The sequence below is a fragment of the Rana temporaria genome, chromosome 5 (assembly GCF_905171775.1).
Source record: "Rana temporaria chromosome 5, aRanTem1.1, whole genome shotgun sequence".
Lineage (NCBI taxonomy): Eukaryota > Metazoa > Chordata > Amphibia > Anura > Ranidae > Rana > Rana temporaria.
This window is the reverse complement of record NC_053493.1, coordinates 34,563,357-34,580,419: the sequence shown is the minus strand read 5'-3', so window position 1 is coordinate 34,580,419 and position 17,063 is coordinate 34,563,357. Positions and strand designations below refer to the sequence as shown.

The 17,063-nt window shown below is 43.8% G+C and overlaps 1 protein-coding gene across 11 annotated transcripts in view; it reads left to right on the top strand.

The window, feature by feature from the left end:
• AKAP9 (A-kinase anchoring protein 9) overlaps nt 1-17,063 on the top strand; it is a 359,842-nt gene that overhangs the window by 145,784 nt on the left and 196,995 nt on the right. For 10 of the 11 annotated variants that reach the window (XM_040352376.1, XM_040352374.1, XM_040352375.1 and 7 more), the window contains 3 exons: nt 3,724-3,817; nt 5,882-6,241; nt 8,051-8,368. In XM_040352376.1, coding sequence (XP_040208310.1) covers nt 3,724-3,817; nt 5,882-6,241; nt 8,051-8,368 — 772 coding nt within the window. The remainder of the gene's footprint in view (nt 1-3,723; nt 3,818-5,881; nt 6,242-8,050; nt 8,369-17,063) is intronic. The other variant, XM_040352368.1, reaches the window with a different exon arrangement.

Genomic DNA, 17,063 nt, shown 5'->3' with positions numbered 1-17,063 from the left:
TTATACCAAAAATAGGTAGAAGAATACGTATCAGCCTAAACTGAGGAAAATTTTTTTTTTATATATATGTTTTTGGGGGATATTTATTATAGCAAAAAGTAAAAAATATAGATTTTTTTTCAAAATTGTTGCTCTATTTATTTTTGTTTATAGCGCAAAAAATTAAAACCACAGAGGTGATCAAATACCACCAAAAGAAAGCTCTATTTGTGGGAAAAAAAGGGACACCAATTTTGTTTGGGAGCCAAGTCGCACGACCGCGCAATTGTCAGTTAAAGCGACGCAGTGCAGAATCGCAAAACCTGGCCTGGGCCTTTACATGCCTAAAGGTCCGGGTCTTAAGTGGATAAAATGGCGTGTGGTGTCAATATCATGTGACCTGGCTAGCTCTGAGAACAAGCATGCTTTACTGCATATACAGACTGATTTTACTGTTGTGAGTTTTGTAAAGGTACAATTTTTTCCCCCCCCCAAATAGCTTCCTTTACCTTAGTGCAGTCCTCCTTCACTTACCTCATCCTTCCATTTTTCTTTTAAATGTCCTTATTTCTTCTGAGAAATCCTCACTTCCTGTTCTTCTGTCTGTAACTCCACACAGTAATGCAAGGCTTTCTCCCTGGTGTGGAGTCGTGCTCGCCCCCTCACTTGGACTACGGGAGAGTCAGGACGCCCACCAACACACAGCTCCTTTCTCTATCTGCAACGTAGAGAGCGTCCTGACTCTCCTGTAGTCCAAGGGAGGGGGCGAGCATGACACTCCACACCAGGGAGAAAGCCTTGCATTACTGTGTGGAGTTACAGACAGAAGAACAGGAAGTGAGGATTTCTCAGAAGAAATAAGGACATTTAAAACCAAAATGGAAGGATGAGGTAAGTGAAGGAGGTCTGCACTAAGGTAAAGGAAGCTATTTAGGAAAAAAAATTGTATCTTTACAACCCCTTTAAGTCAGAAAATTAACTCCTGCTCGATCACTTCATGCTGGCCACTTTTGCAGGTTTAGCTATTAAAACATTTTTATTTTTGGTACTGTGCCTAAAATCAGATCCGCTGACCACCTAAAGATTTACTCTTTCCCAGGGGCTCTGGGCTTCACCAAAATGGCAGCTTCCAGATGGGGCACAATTTACCCCATTGACACCCATGATGGGGCACAATTTCTCCCACTGAGACAAACAATGGGGCATTATTTTTCTCTCATTGATGTCTGAACCTTTTCTACTCCCAATCACCACACTCGGGCCCCCCTAAAATCTGAAGGACAGTAAACTGGCCGTTTGTTTAGAAAGTTGAGACCCCTGATCTATAGGGAACCATGTGGGATTGGGACACAAGATAAGAGGTCATTTTGCACCTTTATGCTCTATTTTGTATTGATCTTTAGATTTGCTATGGACTTGAGTTTGATGATTGAAGTTTGAAGTTAAGTTTAATAACTTAATATTGAACATGGAAAATACCAAGAGTTTGCACCATTTGTAGTTTTTCAATGTAAAGGCCCATACGCACGATCGCGTTTTCCGACGAGAATTGTGTGATGACAGACTTTTGTTGGAAGATCCAACTGTTTGTATACTCCATCGGACAATTGTTGTCGGATTTTCCGACAACAAATGTTGGATGACATGCTTAAAAAATTTCCCAACAACAAATGTGTGATGTCGGATTATACGATCGTGTGTAAAGAAGTCTGTCAAAAGTACAAACGTGCATGCTCAGGAGCAATGCTCGCCATAAGACAACATTAGCAGAAAGTTGCCCAAAGGATGGCGCTAAAGAGCTAAAAAAAAACACATAGTTTCGTGTTTGTTGGCTGGCAATTCTTTGCCGTTTGTATGCAACACAAGCTCATGGCCAACGCCCTTTGGACAAAAAGTCCTACGCTTTGTCCGCGGAAAATCCGATCGTGCTTTAGTTTGCATATGTTTATTTGCACTTTTTCCAGCATATTAAGACCCCTTTCACACTGGGGCTATCTCGGGCGCTTTTCAGGCGCTTTGTCGTAAAAAAAAAAAAAAAAAAAAGCCTGTAAAGCTCCTAAAAGAAGCCTCATCTGCAATCCCAATGTGAAAGCCTGAGTGCTTTCAGAGCCCTTTCACACTGCCAGCCCCCGGAAAACGCCGTTAAAGCGCCGCTAAGACCCCTTTTACACTGGGGCGTTTTTCAGGCGCTTTGGCGTAAAAAAAAAAGCTCCCTCAATGGGAAGGGGGCTTTAGGAGTGGTGTATTCAACGCTCCTAAAGCGCTGCAAAGAAGCTGCTTGCAGGACTTTTTTTGACGCCCTGACAGCGCTCATGCGTTTACATTGGGATTGCAGATGAGGCTTCTTTCAGGCGCTTTTTTTAACTACATGCCGACCAGCCGCCGCAGTTCTACAGCGGCAGGTCGGCTCTCCTGCGCGAGAGCACGTAGTATAACGTCGCCCCCCGCTTGCTCCTGACTCCCGCGCGCGTTCCCGGCGGCTTGTGTTACAGAGCGGGGACCGGAAGCTGTGTGTGTAAACTCCCGGTCCTGTCGGAGAGAAATGCCTGATTGTCTGTTCATACAATGTATGAACAGAGGATCAGTGTTTCCCCTAGTGAGGCCACCCCCCCTACAGTTAGAACACGCCCAGGGAACATACTTAACCCCTTCCCCGCCCCTAAGTGTTAACCCCTTCACTGCCAGTGGCATTTTTATAGTAATCCAATGCATTTTTATACCACTGATCGCTATAAAAATGCCAATGGTCCCAAAAATGTGTCAAAAGTGTCCGGGTGTCCGCCATAATGTCGCAGTACCGATAAAAATCGCTGATCGCCGTCATTACTAGTAAAAAAAAAATATTAATAAAAATGCCATAAAACTACCCCCTATTTTGTAAACGCTATAACTTTTGCGCAAACCAATCAATAAACGCTTATTTACGAAAAATATGTAGAAGAATACATATCGGCCTAAACTGAGGAAAAAAAACTTTTTTATATATTTTTGCGGGATATTTATTATGGTACAAAGTAAAAAATATTATTTTTTTTCAAAATTGTCGCTCTATTTTTGTTTATAGCGCAAAAACTAAAAACCGCAGAGGTGATCAAATACCACCAAAAGAAAGCTCTATTTGTGGGGAAAAAAGGACGCCAATTTTGTTTGGGAGCCACGTCGCACGACCGCGCAATTGTCAGTTAAAGAGACGCAGTGCCGAATCGCAAAAAGTGCTCTGGTCTTTGACCAGCAATATGGTCCGGGGCTTAAGTAGTTAACGCTAAAGCGCCTGAAAAGCACCCCAGTGTGAAAGGGGGTCCTTATTGATTGCACTGTTTTTATTGTATTCCTCACACTATTTCAAGGGCATCTGAGAACTGCAAAATATGTTTCTGTTTTGTACAGTTTGATGGTATTGGGAACACAGTGATTAGCAGCTGCCGGGCATATTCATCTGGGGAGATTATATATATATATATATATATATATATATATATATATATATATATATATATATATATATATATATATATATATATATATATATATATATATATAGTAGTGAGCGCAGGCGTCCATTGCGGTAATTCATTTATCCTTGCGGGTTAATTGGCTCCTGTCTATATTGGCCTTGGTATGTGAAGTAGGGACATGAGATGATAGGAGGTGCTTCGGGGCCGGGACAGATGTGAATGAGTAAATTGTTGTCGCTATATAAAAGCTTGTAATAAATAAAATGACATTGTACTTTATTTCTTTCAGGGATCTCTGTGCAAATGAGCCCGGAGCTGAGCTTGGCTTCCAAGAAGAGACCATATTCCAGAGTGTTTATCATTCATTTGCTGAAATACTGAAGGTAAACAATGCATACAATAAGACATGGAGTGCAGGGCATTAATCTCTGTTTGTATAGCGCCATCTATGCACACACCCCAGTACTGTGTTGGTTGGTAACACACCTAGCAGTGGATGCAGAAAGCAGACGCTCTCGCACTGCAGGGACTCTGAACCTCCTCTGTCTATAAGGCTCTTATTTTATTCCTGGATTTTTAAACCTGAAGTTTTAACTGGAGCAGTAATGTTGTTCACCTGATCTGTGGTAAAGCACAGGGCGCATCAACTGGTGGTAGGTGATAACATTTATTATGTAATGATTTTGTTTGGCCATTTTTCATATTATATGTTGTTTTATCTGATCTCACCCTGGAAACGTATGCTTTGTTGTGCCATACATACACTATATTGTCAAAAGTATTGGGACGCCTGCCTTTACACGCATGTGAACTTTTTTATTTTATTCACGAATGTGCATTACAGTAACTAATTCAACAAAATGCTCAACATGAGCACCATAGCAGTTAAGCTTTCAATGAGTCGCCATTATTTCCCTTGGTATAAAAAATCAACATTAAAGTGGTTGTAAACCCTTAAGCCGCGTACAGACGGTTATTTTTTGTGATGAAATAAAACAAAGTTTTTTCTCATGAAACAAAACAACGTTTTTCAAACTTCATTTTAAAAACGACGTTGCCTACACACCATCTTTTTTTCAAAATGCTCTAGCAAAGCGCGGTTACGTTCAGCACGTACGACGGCACTCTGTTCCATTCAAGCTCCCGTCATAACTTGCTTCTGAGCATGCGCGGGTTTAAAAACATTGTTTTACCCACACACTATCATTTCAAATGACACAAAAAACGACGTTTTGAAAAACGACATAAAAAATTAAAGCATGTTCGAAAAAATTTTTTGTCGTTTTTCAGAAGACATAAAACAACGTTTTCCCCACACACGGTCATTTTAAATGACGTTTTTAAAAATGTCGTTTTTTTTCATCACAAAAAACGACCGTGTGTACGTGGCATTACAGACCACTTTAAAGCGGAGGTTCACCCAAAAAGCAAGTATCAAACATTACATTCAGTATACCTCAAACATGTACAGTATGGCGTTTTTTTTTGAGGGTGTACATACAGTATTATGGGTTTTTCCTCCCGGCTTCCGGGTACTCGCTCCTGCGGGACTGGGCGTTCCTGTGCAGTGCCGCAATGTCATCTGGGACTTTGCCCATATGCCTGAGAAAAACTCCCCCCCGGCGGATAAGGCGCGTCACGACTTTCCGAAAGTAGCCGAACCGCGAGTCGGCTCTATTACGGCGCCTGCGCACCGACCGGGAGGAAAATACCGATAATACCGTATGTACACCCCCCCGCCCCCAAAAAAAAGGTGAACCTCCGCTTTAACCTAAGGCTTGCTGCGTTACTCGCAGTCCGAGGTTCCACTGTATTTTAGCTTTAAACTTTTGAAAGCCACCAAACATGCCCAAGTTAGATATTTATTGTTTTAAGTATTACATTTACTAGGCAAAAAGTCCCCTATAAGGTAGTATTGGTCAACTCGGGCACTTTTTGCAGCATTTAAAAGAACAGGATTAAAGGATTTTTATACTGGCCAATGGATTTTTGGCACAGTGAAATTTTTTTTTTTCTTTTAGCAGCTGATGTGCAGAGAAGTTGAAATTGCTGTAGTGTAGAGTACAATAATGCTGTATGCCATGTGCCTCCTTATAGAGTTATATTGAGTAGAGGTAAAACATCCATACTGTGGATTGCTGGAACAAGATCCATATAATGTATACTCTCACAATTGTACTATATTATTTTGCATTGTGCGTTTCGAAGACATGCCAGTGCATGAGCATTGCCCCTCTGTGCCTACATGCTGCCAGTATGACGTCTCTCTACAGATCAGAATGTTGTCTGAGCCTCCCAACCAATCCACAGTCATATGTTGGTTATTGCACATCTTCTGTGACATGTAGATAAAAGCAGTGAATTGGACAGAGTTCAAAATATCAAAAATGTGCTTTGGGACTGTATAGATCAAACCTTTTTTTTTTTTTTTTTTTTCTCTTGAACAGGTAGAGGAAACTGCTCAGATGGGAGACTCCTCACTAAGGACGCCCATTGGGCCCATTTATCAGGAGCTGCAAAGCCTAAGGCAGGCCTTGTTCTCCAAATATGTGGCGGAAGTTATCGCTTTAAAAAAGCAACACAAGGCAGAATTGGATCAGCTGAGAGTCGACCTGACGGAGAATTTTAGCGTGGAGAAGGCAGCTCTGAGGCAGGAAATCGTCCAGCTAACAAGAGCCAAGCAAGAGACTGTAAATGGCGGTTTCCAGCCTTCCTTGTGTCCAATCACAGAGGAGAAGAGCGATGCGGACCTCAGTCAGTTGCTGGAGGAGCGCTACCAGGAAAAGATTGAGCAAGAAATTGCACGAGTGAGTTTGGTTCTGGGTTCATACAGTTCACAGATAATTCATAACTGACAAATTAATTTTTTTTAAGCCTTTAGCCTGGATTCACGTTAGTGCATGTGGCACACCACATGTGATTCACACAGGAATCGCACCGCATTCTTGTGCACATCACATGCGATATCTGTGTGATGCAATTTGAGCCATACATTTTGTATGGCTCAAATCCTATCTGCACCTATATGGTGCAGGGCCCTTTTTTCACAACCATGTGATGCGATTCTGGCTATTGCACTGCGTTATTGCAATTTGTTTGAGTATCGTTAATCTAACATTGATACCCACAGGTCGCAAGGACACCGTTCGATTGCAGTCTGGTGCGGGAAGTGCACAAGATTCGCTGTCCCACGTTGCATCAGTGTGAACCAGGGCTTACAGTAAACCTGTACTGGCTGTGTTGGGCTACGGTCATCTCATGTCTTTGTATACTTAAAGGGGTTGTAAAGTCATGTTTTCATAGAATGCATTAAGGTAAAAAAACTTCCGTGCTTCAGCTGCCCCCCAGAGCCCCCCTTCTTACTTACCTGATTGTTCCAGTGGCCAGAACGAGCCCAGCACTTCCAGCCGGTGTCTCGGGTCCTCATTGGATAGATTGATAGCAGCAGAAGCCATTGGCTCCCGCCGCTGTCAATCAAATCCAGTGACACGTAAGCCAGGCTGAGTGGCCGGGTCCTGCTAACTGTGTCAATGGACGCAGCCAAAGGACTTGGGACCACGCCCGCACGAGTTCCCCCATGGAATGTGGGTCTCCGTGGGGGCACTCGGTAAGAGGAGGAGCCAGGAGCGCCGCTGGGGAACCCCAGAAGAGGAGGGTCGGGCAACTCTGTGCAAAACCCTTGCACAGAGGAGGTAAGTATAACATGTTTCTTATTTTTATTTTATTTATTTAAACCAAACCTTTAGGCTACTTTCACACGGAAGCGCTTTAATGGCGCTAGAGCGCTAAAAATAGCACCTGTAAAGAACCTTTCCTGTCACTCCAGTGTGAATGCCCGAGGGTTTTCATACTGGAGTGGGCACTTGCGGGACCTTAAAAAAAAGTCCTGCAAACATCATCTTGCAGCGCTTTAGTAGCAGTGTCCTAAAGCGCCCCTGCTCATTGAAATCAATGCAGTGGCGTGATTTGTGACGATTTTCCTCTGCTTCAATTTACCCTACGGCAATCTTTCGAGCGCAGCAGCATCTGTTTCTTGAACCATGCAGCCTGGAACCTCCTCTTCTGTAATCCCCTACTGACACTCTTGGCTACCATTTTTCTCTGTGTGCCACCTTAGGAAGCTGCTTCCTATGGTGACACACCTGCGGGCTTACTCCTGAGCTGGGCTTTGTGTGTCCATTTACACACACAGCACGGCTCAGCCCCACCCCCTCACAGGATTTGATTGACAACAGAAGGAACCAATGGCTCCCGCAGCTGTCTATAAGAAGAGAGAGACCGACCAATGCCGCTGCAGACAGGCAAAGCCCTGGATTGAAATAAGACTTAGACAATGAGGAGTGGGGCACATAATGATAAAAAATGTAATTGTCAGACAAGTATGTTGTACTTCCTAACTGTAAGAATATAAAAATGTAATTTGATTGTTCTATTGTTGAAAAGAAATGTCCATTCTTTTGAAGAATATTCTTGATTTAATACATAATCATCATCGTTTGCTCATATTGCAATCCAGCTTTATTTTTCCTTGTTGCCGAGTCATTGGATTATTACTGGGTAGTTATCAGCCAAGCACCTGTCCATACTTCATACAGAGTTTCTCCTTTCTTGTTAAGGTTATCGTTGAGATGTCGATTGCATTTGCCCAACAAACTGAGCTTGCTCGACTGTCCTCCCTGGAGGTGGCTGAGGAGCAGAACTTTTCCCAGGATCAGACTGCAGCCCCTGAACAGGACGCTGATAGTCAGACACCGGATGCACAAGAAGAGCTGGAACAGGAGGGCATCCAGCTAAAAGATCTTCCAGTGACTGATACTAGTGATGTAGATTTAGATGTTCTTCAACAAGAAGATCCAACACCTGGACAACAAGATACCAAAACTGAAACAAAGACCCAGCCCAAAGAAAGACCCATGCTTCTCAAAGAGGAGGAGGTAAGAGCTGTATCTGTTTATTTAACCCCTTCAATACCAGGCTTTTATACACACCTCAATACCGGGCCTAATCTGGCACTTCTCCCTACATGTACAAATCATCATTCTTTTGCTCGAAAATTACGTAGAACCCCCAAACATTATATATATTTTTTTAGCAGACACCCTAGGGAATAAAATGGCGGTCAATGCAACATTTATCTTGCACAGTATTTGCGCAATAATTTTTCAAACACATTTTTTTGGGAAAAAAATTGTTTCATGAATTAAAAAAATAACAAAACGGTAAAGTTAGCCCAATTTTTTTGTAAAATATGAAAGATTATGTTACACCGAGTAAATAGATACCTAACATGTCACGCTATGGAATGGCGCACACTCATGGAATGGCGCCAAACTTCGATACTTAAAAATCTCCATAGGCAACGCTTTGAAATTTTTTACAGGTTACCAGTTTAGATTTAAAGAGAAGATTTAGTGCTAGAATTGTTGCTGGCACTCTAATGCACGCGGCGATACCTCACATATGTGGTTTAAACGGCGTTTACATATGTCGGCGGGACTTACATATGCGTTCGCTTCTGCGCGCTAACTACCGGGGACAGGGGCGTTTTAATTTTTTTATTGTTTTATTTTATTTTTTACTTATTTATTTTTTTTCACTTGTTTTTTTATTATTCCTATTACAAGGAATGTAAACATCCCTTGTAATAGGAAATGTGTGTGACAGGTCCTCTTTATGGAGAGATGCGGGGTCAATAAGACCCCACATCTCTCCTCCAGGCTGGAAAGCATGAGATCGGTGTTGCTCACTATCCGCAATCGCGGCTTTGTTTACTTACGGGTACCCGGGCGTGACGTCATCACATTGCGCCCGGGCCTCTGACGGTCATAGAGATGACTGGTGACCATCTGGTCACCAGTCATCTCTATGCTTCCTGCCTGCGCCGGACGATTCCTTCTCCGGGCCCCCGATCGCACGGGAGAGCCCGGAAAAGCACCGGATGTCGGCGGGAGGGGGGGGTGTCCCCTCCCGCCGCCTATAAGAATGGTCAAGCGGCGGAACCGCCGCTATGATCGTTCTTATCGTGCACAGGATCGCCGGCTGAAGACATGGATATCTGAATGATGCCTCTAGCTGCAGGCATCATTCAAATATCCCCCCCGCAAAGCCCAGGACGTCATATGACGTCCACCCAGGATGGCAGATCCCATCTGTGGACGTCATATGACGATGGTCGGGTATTAAAGTGGTTAAGCACATCAATACTGGGCACTTCCTTCCCAGACCAATTTTCAGCTTTCAGCTCTCTCGCATTTTCAATGACAATTGCGCGGCCATGCTACACTGTACCCAAATAAATTTTTTGCCATTTTGTTCACACAAATAGAGCTTTCTTTTGGTGGTATTTATTCACGACTCAGTTTTTCATTTTTTGCGATATAAGCGAAAAAAGAGCGGAAATTTGGAAAAAAAAAATATTTTTGTCTTTCTATTTAAAAAAAAAATCTAATAAAATCAAATTTTGTCATAAATTTAAGCCAAAATGTATTCTACTACATGTTTTTGGTAAAAAAAAAATCCTTTATGTGTATAATAATTGGATCACGGACATATGTACGCAATTGATCATGTACAGATGTGCGCAGGTGATCATGGACATATGTGTGCAAATGATCATTGGGACATGTGATTTTACTGTTGCATATGTTTTGGGGTCATGTTTGTTTACTTTCTGTGTTTTACTGTGACACTAGGCTGGTGATCAGTGAGTAAAAAGCTGAAAAAAACAGCTCATACTCCCTGGTCCCCAGCCAGCTGCAGAGATCCCTCTCCTCACCGACAACTTCTGTGTGAGGAGAGCCGATCACCTAGCAACCGGCTCTTTGTTTACATCACATGATGGCTGTGATTGGACACGGCCGTCATGTGATCAGGAGGGCCAATCACAGAGCCCTCCTGTCGATCTATGATGCGTCGTGTCCGGGTGACACAAGTGCATCTGGATCGCGCCGATGCGCGGAAACACGCGCACGCGATCCCCCTCCTTCTGAGGGACGTTCCTGAACGTCCACTCAGAAGGAGAGAGCACCCGCCCGGCCGTATATGTACAGTGGCCGGGTGAGAAGTAGTTAAAGGCAACTTAAGCCAAAGTTCCACACGTGAAAAAAGGTATTTAACAGTTTATATTCACTAAAATAATTGCATGTCCATGGTCTGTGTCCTGTGGGAGACCAGATATAGTGAGCGCAGAGAGCCAGACACCTGGGTTTAATAACTCTTTAACCACTTCCTTACTGGGCACATATACCCCCTTCCTGACCAGGTGAAATTTCAGCTTGTGGCACTGCGTCAATTTAACTGACAATTGCGCGGTCGTGCGACGTGGCTCCCAAACAAAATTGACGTCCCTTTTTTCCCCACAAATAGAGCTTTCTTTTGGTGGTATTTGATCGCCTCTGCGGTTTTTATTTTTTGCGCTATAAACAAAAATAGAGCGACACTTTTGAAAAAAAAAAAACAATATTTTTTACTTGTTGCTGTAATAAATAGCCCAATTTTTTTTAAAAAACTTTTTTTTTCTCAGTCTAGGTGATACGTATTCTTCTACATATTTTTGGTAAAAAAAAAAAAAATCGCAAGAAGCGTCTGGTTTGCGCAAAAGTTATTGCGCTTACAAAATAGGGGACAGAATTCTTATTATTTTTTTTTATTTTTTTTTACTAGTAATGGCGGCGATCAGCATTTTTTTTCGTGACTGCGACATTATGGCAGAGACATCGGACACTTTTGACACATTTTTGGCGCCATTCACATTTATACAGTAATCAGTGCTATAAATATGCACTAATTACTGTATAAATGTGACTGGCATTGAATGGGGTTAACACTAGGGGGTGAGGAAGGGGTTAAATGTGTACCCTGAATTGTGTTCTAACTGTGTGTGGAGGGGGGGGGGGTGACTGGGGGAGGTGACCGATCTGTGTCCCTATGTACAAGGGACACAGATCGGTCTCCTCTCTCCCCTGACAGGACATGGATCTCTGTGTTTACACACAGAGCTCCACGTCTTGTCCCTGTAGCCGCCGATCCCGAGTGCCTGGCGGACATCACGGCCGCCAGGCACACGCATCGGCATCTCAGCGATGCGGCGAGCATGCGTGCGCCGCCGCCAGATGCTGACTGAGCGCGCAGGCCGTAAAAACACAGCCAGTCAGAGAAGTAGAACCACCCTGCGGCCGTATAAAGTCGTACGGCCGTCGGGAAGTGGTTAAAGGCACTTTTCAGTGTCTGCAGCTTTTACACAGTACTGAAAATATTAACTGAAGGGCGTTTTTTTTTTTTTTTTACGTAGTTTTTCATAAACCGAACAGAATCTGTTGCATTGGCTATTCTGGACAATGTAACTGGTTCTCTTGAAATACACTTCCTGAATCTTATACAGTAAAACCTTGGTTTGAGAGCGTTTTGCAAGACAAGCAAAATTTTTTAATTGCATACACTGCTGACATCCGTCGCTTCATAGAGATGCATGGATCGTCCATTCAGGTCCACCTAAAAAAAAACTGACAGGCGTACCTGAACGGTCCACATGTGTGAAAGGGACCAAAGGGTATGTAACGGGCTATTAAAAAAAAAAAAGGGGGGGGTTAGTGTTTGCAGTTTTGGGTGGAAGGCAGGTGAGGAGTTCCATGTCTGGAGTTCCACTTTAACATTACAGTGCACTCTAAATGTGAAGTGCGGAACGCGACCATCCTCCAGTTTCCTTGCTCTGTTTTTCACATTCGTCCCTATCTTGTGTTTCTTTGCACACAGCAATATAATGTTCAGGGACTGCTGTCCCTCCCATTATAAAACATTTAGCCCCACACCTGATTCTGGGAGAAAAGGACGGATTTGTGTAGGAAATAATGTTGTTGGTTTAAGAAAGACAAATATTTGTGCAGGTAGTGAGGAGCAGGGAGTACGGATGTGTAGATCAGAGAATGAAGTGCCCGCCGGATGTTCTAGGTCTCTGTAAGAAGCGTTGGGGTATCGGTCAGGACTGAGACACGTCTGATTTCATCTGCTTTAATCTCTGGATGTAGGTAATGATATGGCAGTGATAGGATTTGTTTGTAATATGTGGGGTCTCACAGTCCTGGGGGGGGGGGGGGGGGTAGTTTTATATTTTCTGTGCTGAATGGTTTTCTTTCCAAGAGATGGATGGACGGGTAGATGATACACGGAGGTGACCTCATTCTGTATTTCTGTCATGGCGTCACATTTTACCTTTCACCACACTTCATTCTTCACTCCTTCTATTAATCAGAGATTGCCTCGCCTGCTGGAAGTTGTCCTTGGGCCTCATTCTCACTGGCACTCTTGTGTTTATCTTTTAAATGATGGAGAAGTAATCTGAGAGATGGAAGGCGCTTTCATTCTTGCAAGATCACTTTTTCGTGAGTTTCTGCTTTAAAACATTTAGGCCAGGGGTCTCAAACTGGTGGACCTCCAGCTGTTGAGAAACTACAAGTCCCATGAGGCATTGCAAGGCTGACAGTTACAAGCATGACTCTGTCATGACTCCGCCAGTTTGTGACCCCTGATTTAGGCACTTTTAAATGTGTCTATTTGCGTTTTAGGTGTGAGCAGGGTGGATTTGATTTAAAGCGGTGGTTCACCCTCAGTAACAACATTATAGCATGTCATTCAGCATAGTAGCGCGAGCTACAGTATGCCTTTATTTATTTTTTTTGCCCCGTACTCACTGTGTAATCCTATAGTGGAGATTCCGACTCCCCGCGGGGAATGGGCGTTCCTATCCAGAGGGAAGATGATTGACGGCCGGCTATGGCACGTCACGCTCCCCGAAGATAGCCGTAGTAGGTCTCGGCTCTTCCCGGCGCTATACGGCGCCTGCGCACAGACATCGGAGCTGACTGCGCAGGCGCCGTGAAGAGCAAACACCTATTTCGGCTATTTCCGTGAAGCGTGACGCGCCATAGCCGGCCGTCAATCACGAGCCCTCTGAATAGGAACGCCCATTCCCCGGAAACTTTAGTACGCGATTACACAGTGAGTACGGCGCCAAAAAAATATATAAAGGCATACTGTAGCTCACGCTACTATGCTGAATGAGATGCTAGAAAGAAAAAAACATTTTTTTAGGGAGAACCCCCGCTTTAAATCACTAGTAAAAAAAATAGCTTGATTTTAATCAACTCAATATAAATCATAATTTTAAAAGCGCAACTGTCATCTCTGTCCTGCATCGGCTTCTCTGACCTGCTGTTGACACACTGACAGTTCCATTCGCTTTAATGCAGGGGTGTCCAAACTTTTTTCAAAGAGGGCCAGATTTGATGAAGTGAACATGCGTGAGGGCCGACTATTTTGCCTGACATTCTTTGAATCATTAAAATTCGGTCTAAGTGTCTTCCTCCAAGCACTAATACACGGCCCAACAAGAATTCTCTTGCCTTTGTGGCTGTGTGTGGTGAAGAGTCTAAGGATGAGCTTGGGCGTGTTATTTGGATATACCGTATTTATCAGCGTATAACTCGCACCTTCACTTTAAGAGGGAAGTTTCAGGAAAAAATAATAATTTTAAATAGGGAACTGTGAAGCAAAATAAGGGTCGGTACCCATGAATGCAGCCTCACCATTGCCAATCTGCAGCCTCAGAGGGGACATAGAGGGGGTGGGGGGATGAGTGGCAACAGATTACATACAGTAAAATCTCCTGTTTACTCGGTGGCCTGTTTAATGTAAAATCCTACCTCCTATGACCAGAACAGTCATCCAATGGCAGCGCAGGTGACGGGACTTTCCTATTACAGAGGCCGCCGAGTAAACAGGAGATTTCTCCTGTATGTAATCTGACGGCACTCGTCCCACCCCCTCCGAGGCAGCGCCGATAAATAAAGTATATATCTTTTGTGGCCCTGGGGGCCGAATTACCAGGCGGGCCACATTAAACCGGAACGTGGGCCACAATTGGCCCGCAGGCCGGACTTTGGACATGCCTGCTTTAATGGGATGGCTGGTGATGCGGCAGTGACACAACAAGGTGAGGGATGTGGTGGCAACAGGTGAGTGGATGCCCATCAACAGGAGCTAATATACACCAAAAAACCGCGCTATCACAACACAGTAAATTCAGGCAGCGGCTAGCGTGTGATGACAAGAAAAATAAAACAATATAAAAAGCCGCGCCAGGTATCAACAACAAAAATGAATATAATAGTTCAACAGTCCACAAATGGTATGAGTAAGTGGATTTTGGATTGGTTCTCAAACAAAGACAGAATCGCTGTATTGATCAGAGGCTGATTTGCAAGTAGAGATGTTCAGCTTTTCAATGCACCAGGTGACATGCATACAATGTGTGAGATCCCACCACCGGAATTGTATATCAGCTTACCAGATAGCAAGCCTTTAGTGCAGTTGGCTATAGCCCAGCCACGGCCTTTGAATCCCCTGGGTTAAGATGTTTCAAAATTCCCAATCAAATGGCAGCCTTGGTGTTGAAAGTGGTGCGTTTGCGATTTAGGACACCCCGCACCTCATCAATAATCACAGTAACACGACAAGCGTAACCCAATCCGGTTCACATGCAGGCAATTCTTAATAGTGATGGCTGCATTTGTTTTCCTTTTTAGGCTTTTCTTTCTTTTATTTTCATCTGGTGATCTGGCCAGTAAGTCTTAAATTCTGGCAATGAATTCACAGAGAGGCTGGACAATAGTTACAATTTAACAGGGATCTTTTGTTGCTCTAAAGGAGTAATTGTTTGCTGTCTGACTATTAAGAATTGCCTGCATGTGAACCGGATTGGGTTACGCTTGTCGTGTTACTGTGATTATTGATGAGGTGCGGGGTGTCCTAAATCGCAAACGCACCACTTTCAACACCAAGGCTGCCATTTGATTGGGAATTTTGAAACATCTTAACCCAGGGGATTCAAAGGCCGTGGCTGGGCTATAGCCAACTGCACTAAAGGCTTGCTATCTGGTAAGCTGATATACAATTCCGGTGGTGGGATCTCACACATTGTATGCATGTCACCTGGTGCATTGAAAAGCTGAACATCTCTACTTGCAAATCAGCCTCTGATCAATACAGCGATTCTGTCTTTGTTTGAGAACCAATCCAAAATCCACTTACTCATACCATTTGTGGACTGTTGAACTATTATATTCATTTTTGTTGTTGATACCTGGCGCGGCTTTTTATATTGTTTCATCAACAGGAGCTGCCATGATGGACCTGAAATGACAGGTGCTCTTTAACCACTTAACGCCCGCCGCACGCCTATTTACGTCCACAGAATGGCACGTACAGGCAGATGGGCGTATATATACGTCCCTGCCTTCTAGCGGGTAGGGGGTTCCAATCGGGACCCCCTCCGCTGCGTGCGGCGGGCGGATTCCCGCGGGGAGCGATCCGGAACGACAGCGCGGCTATTCGTTTATCGCCGGCCCGTCGCGATCGCTCCCCGGAGCTGAAGAACGGGGAGAGCCGTATGTAAACACGGCTTCCCCGTGCTTCACTGTGGCGGCTGCATTGATCGAGTGATCCCTTTTATAGGGAGACTCGATCGATGACGTCAGTCCTACAGCCACACCCCCCTACAGTTGTAAACACACACTAGGTGAACCCTAACTCCTACAGCGCCCCCTGTGGTTAACTCCCAAACTGCAACTGTCATTTTCACAATAAACAATGCAATTTAAAGCGGGGGTTCACCCTTAGAGGGCACTTTTCCCCCTTAGATTCATGCTCGTTTTCTCTAGGGGAATCGGCTATTTGTATTAAAATATGTGCAGTACTTACCCGTTTTCGAGCTGCATCTTCTTCCGTCGCTTCCGGGTATGGGTCTTCGGGAATGGGCGTTCCTTCTTGATTGACAGTCTTCCGAGAGGCTTCCGACGGTCGCATCCATCGCGTCACGATTTTCCGAAAGAAGCCGAACGTCGGTGCGCAGGCGCAGTATAGAGCCGCACCGACGTTCGGCTTCTTTCGGCTACGAGTGACGCGATGGATGCGACCGTCGGAAGCCTCTCGGAAGAATGTCAATCAAGAAGGAACACCCGCTCCCGAAGACCCATACCCGGAAGCGACGGAAGAAGATGCAGCTCGAAAACGGGTAAGTACTGCTCATATTTTAATACAAATAGCCGATTCCCCTAGACCGAACGAGCAGGAATCTAAGGGGAGAAAAATTTTTTTTTTAGAAATGGGTGAACTCCCGCTTTAAATGCATTTTTTGCTGTGAAAATGACAATGGTCCCAAAAATGTGTCAAAATTGTCCGAAGTGTCTGCCATAATGTCGCAGTCACGAAAAAAATCGCTGATCGCCGCCAATAGTAGTAAAAAAAAAAATTAAATTAATAAAAATGCAAAAAAACTATCCCCTATATTGTAAACGCTATAAATTTTGCGCAAACCAATCGATAAACGCTTATTGCGATTTTTTTTTTACCAAAAATAGGTAGAAGAATATCTATCGGCCTAAACTGAGGAAATTTTTTTTTTTTATATATGTTTTTGGGGGATATTTATTACAGCAAAAAGTAAAAAAAATGTTGGATTTTTTTCAAAATTGTCGCTCTATTTTTGTTTATAGCGCAAAAAATAAAAACCTCAGAGGTGATCAAATACCACCAAAAGAAAGCTCTATTTGTGGGGAAAAAATTACGCCAATTTTG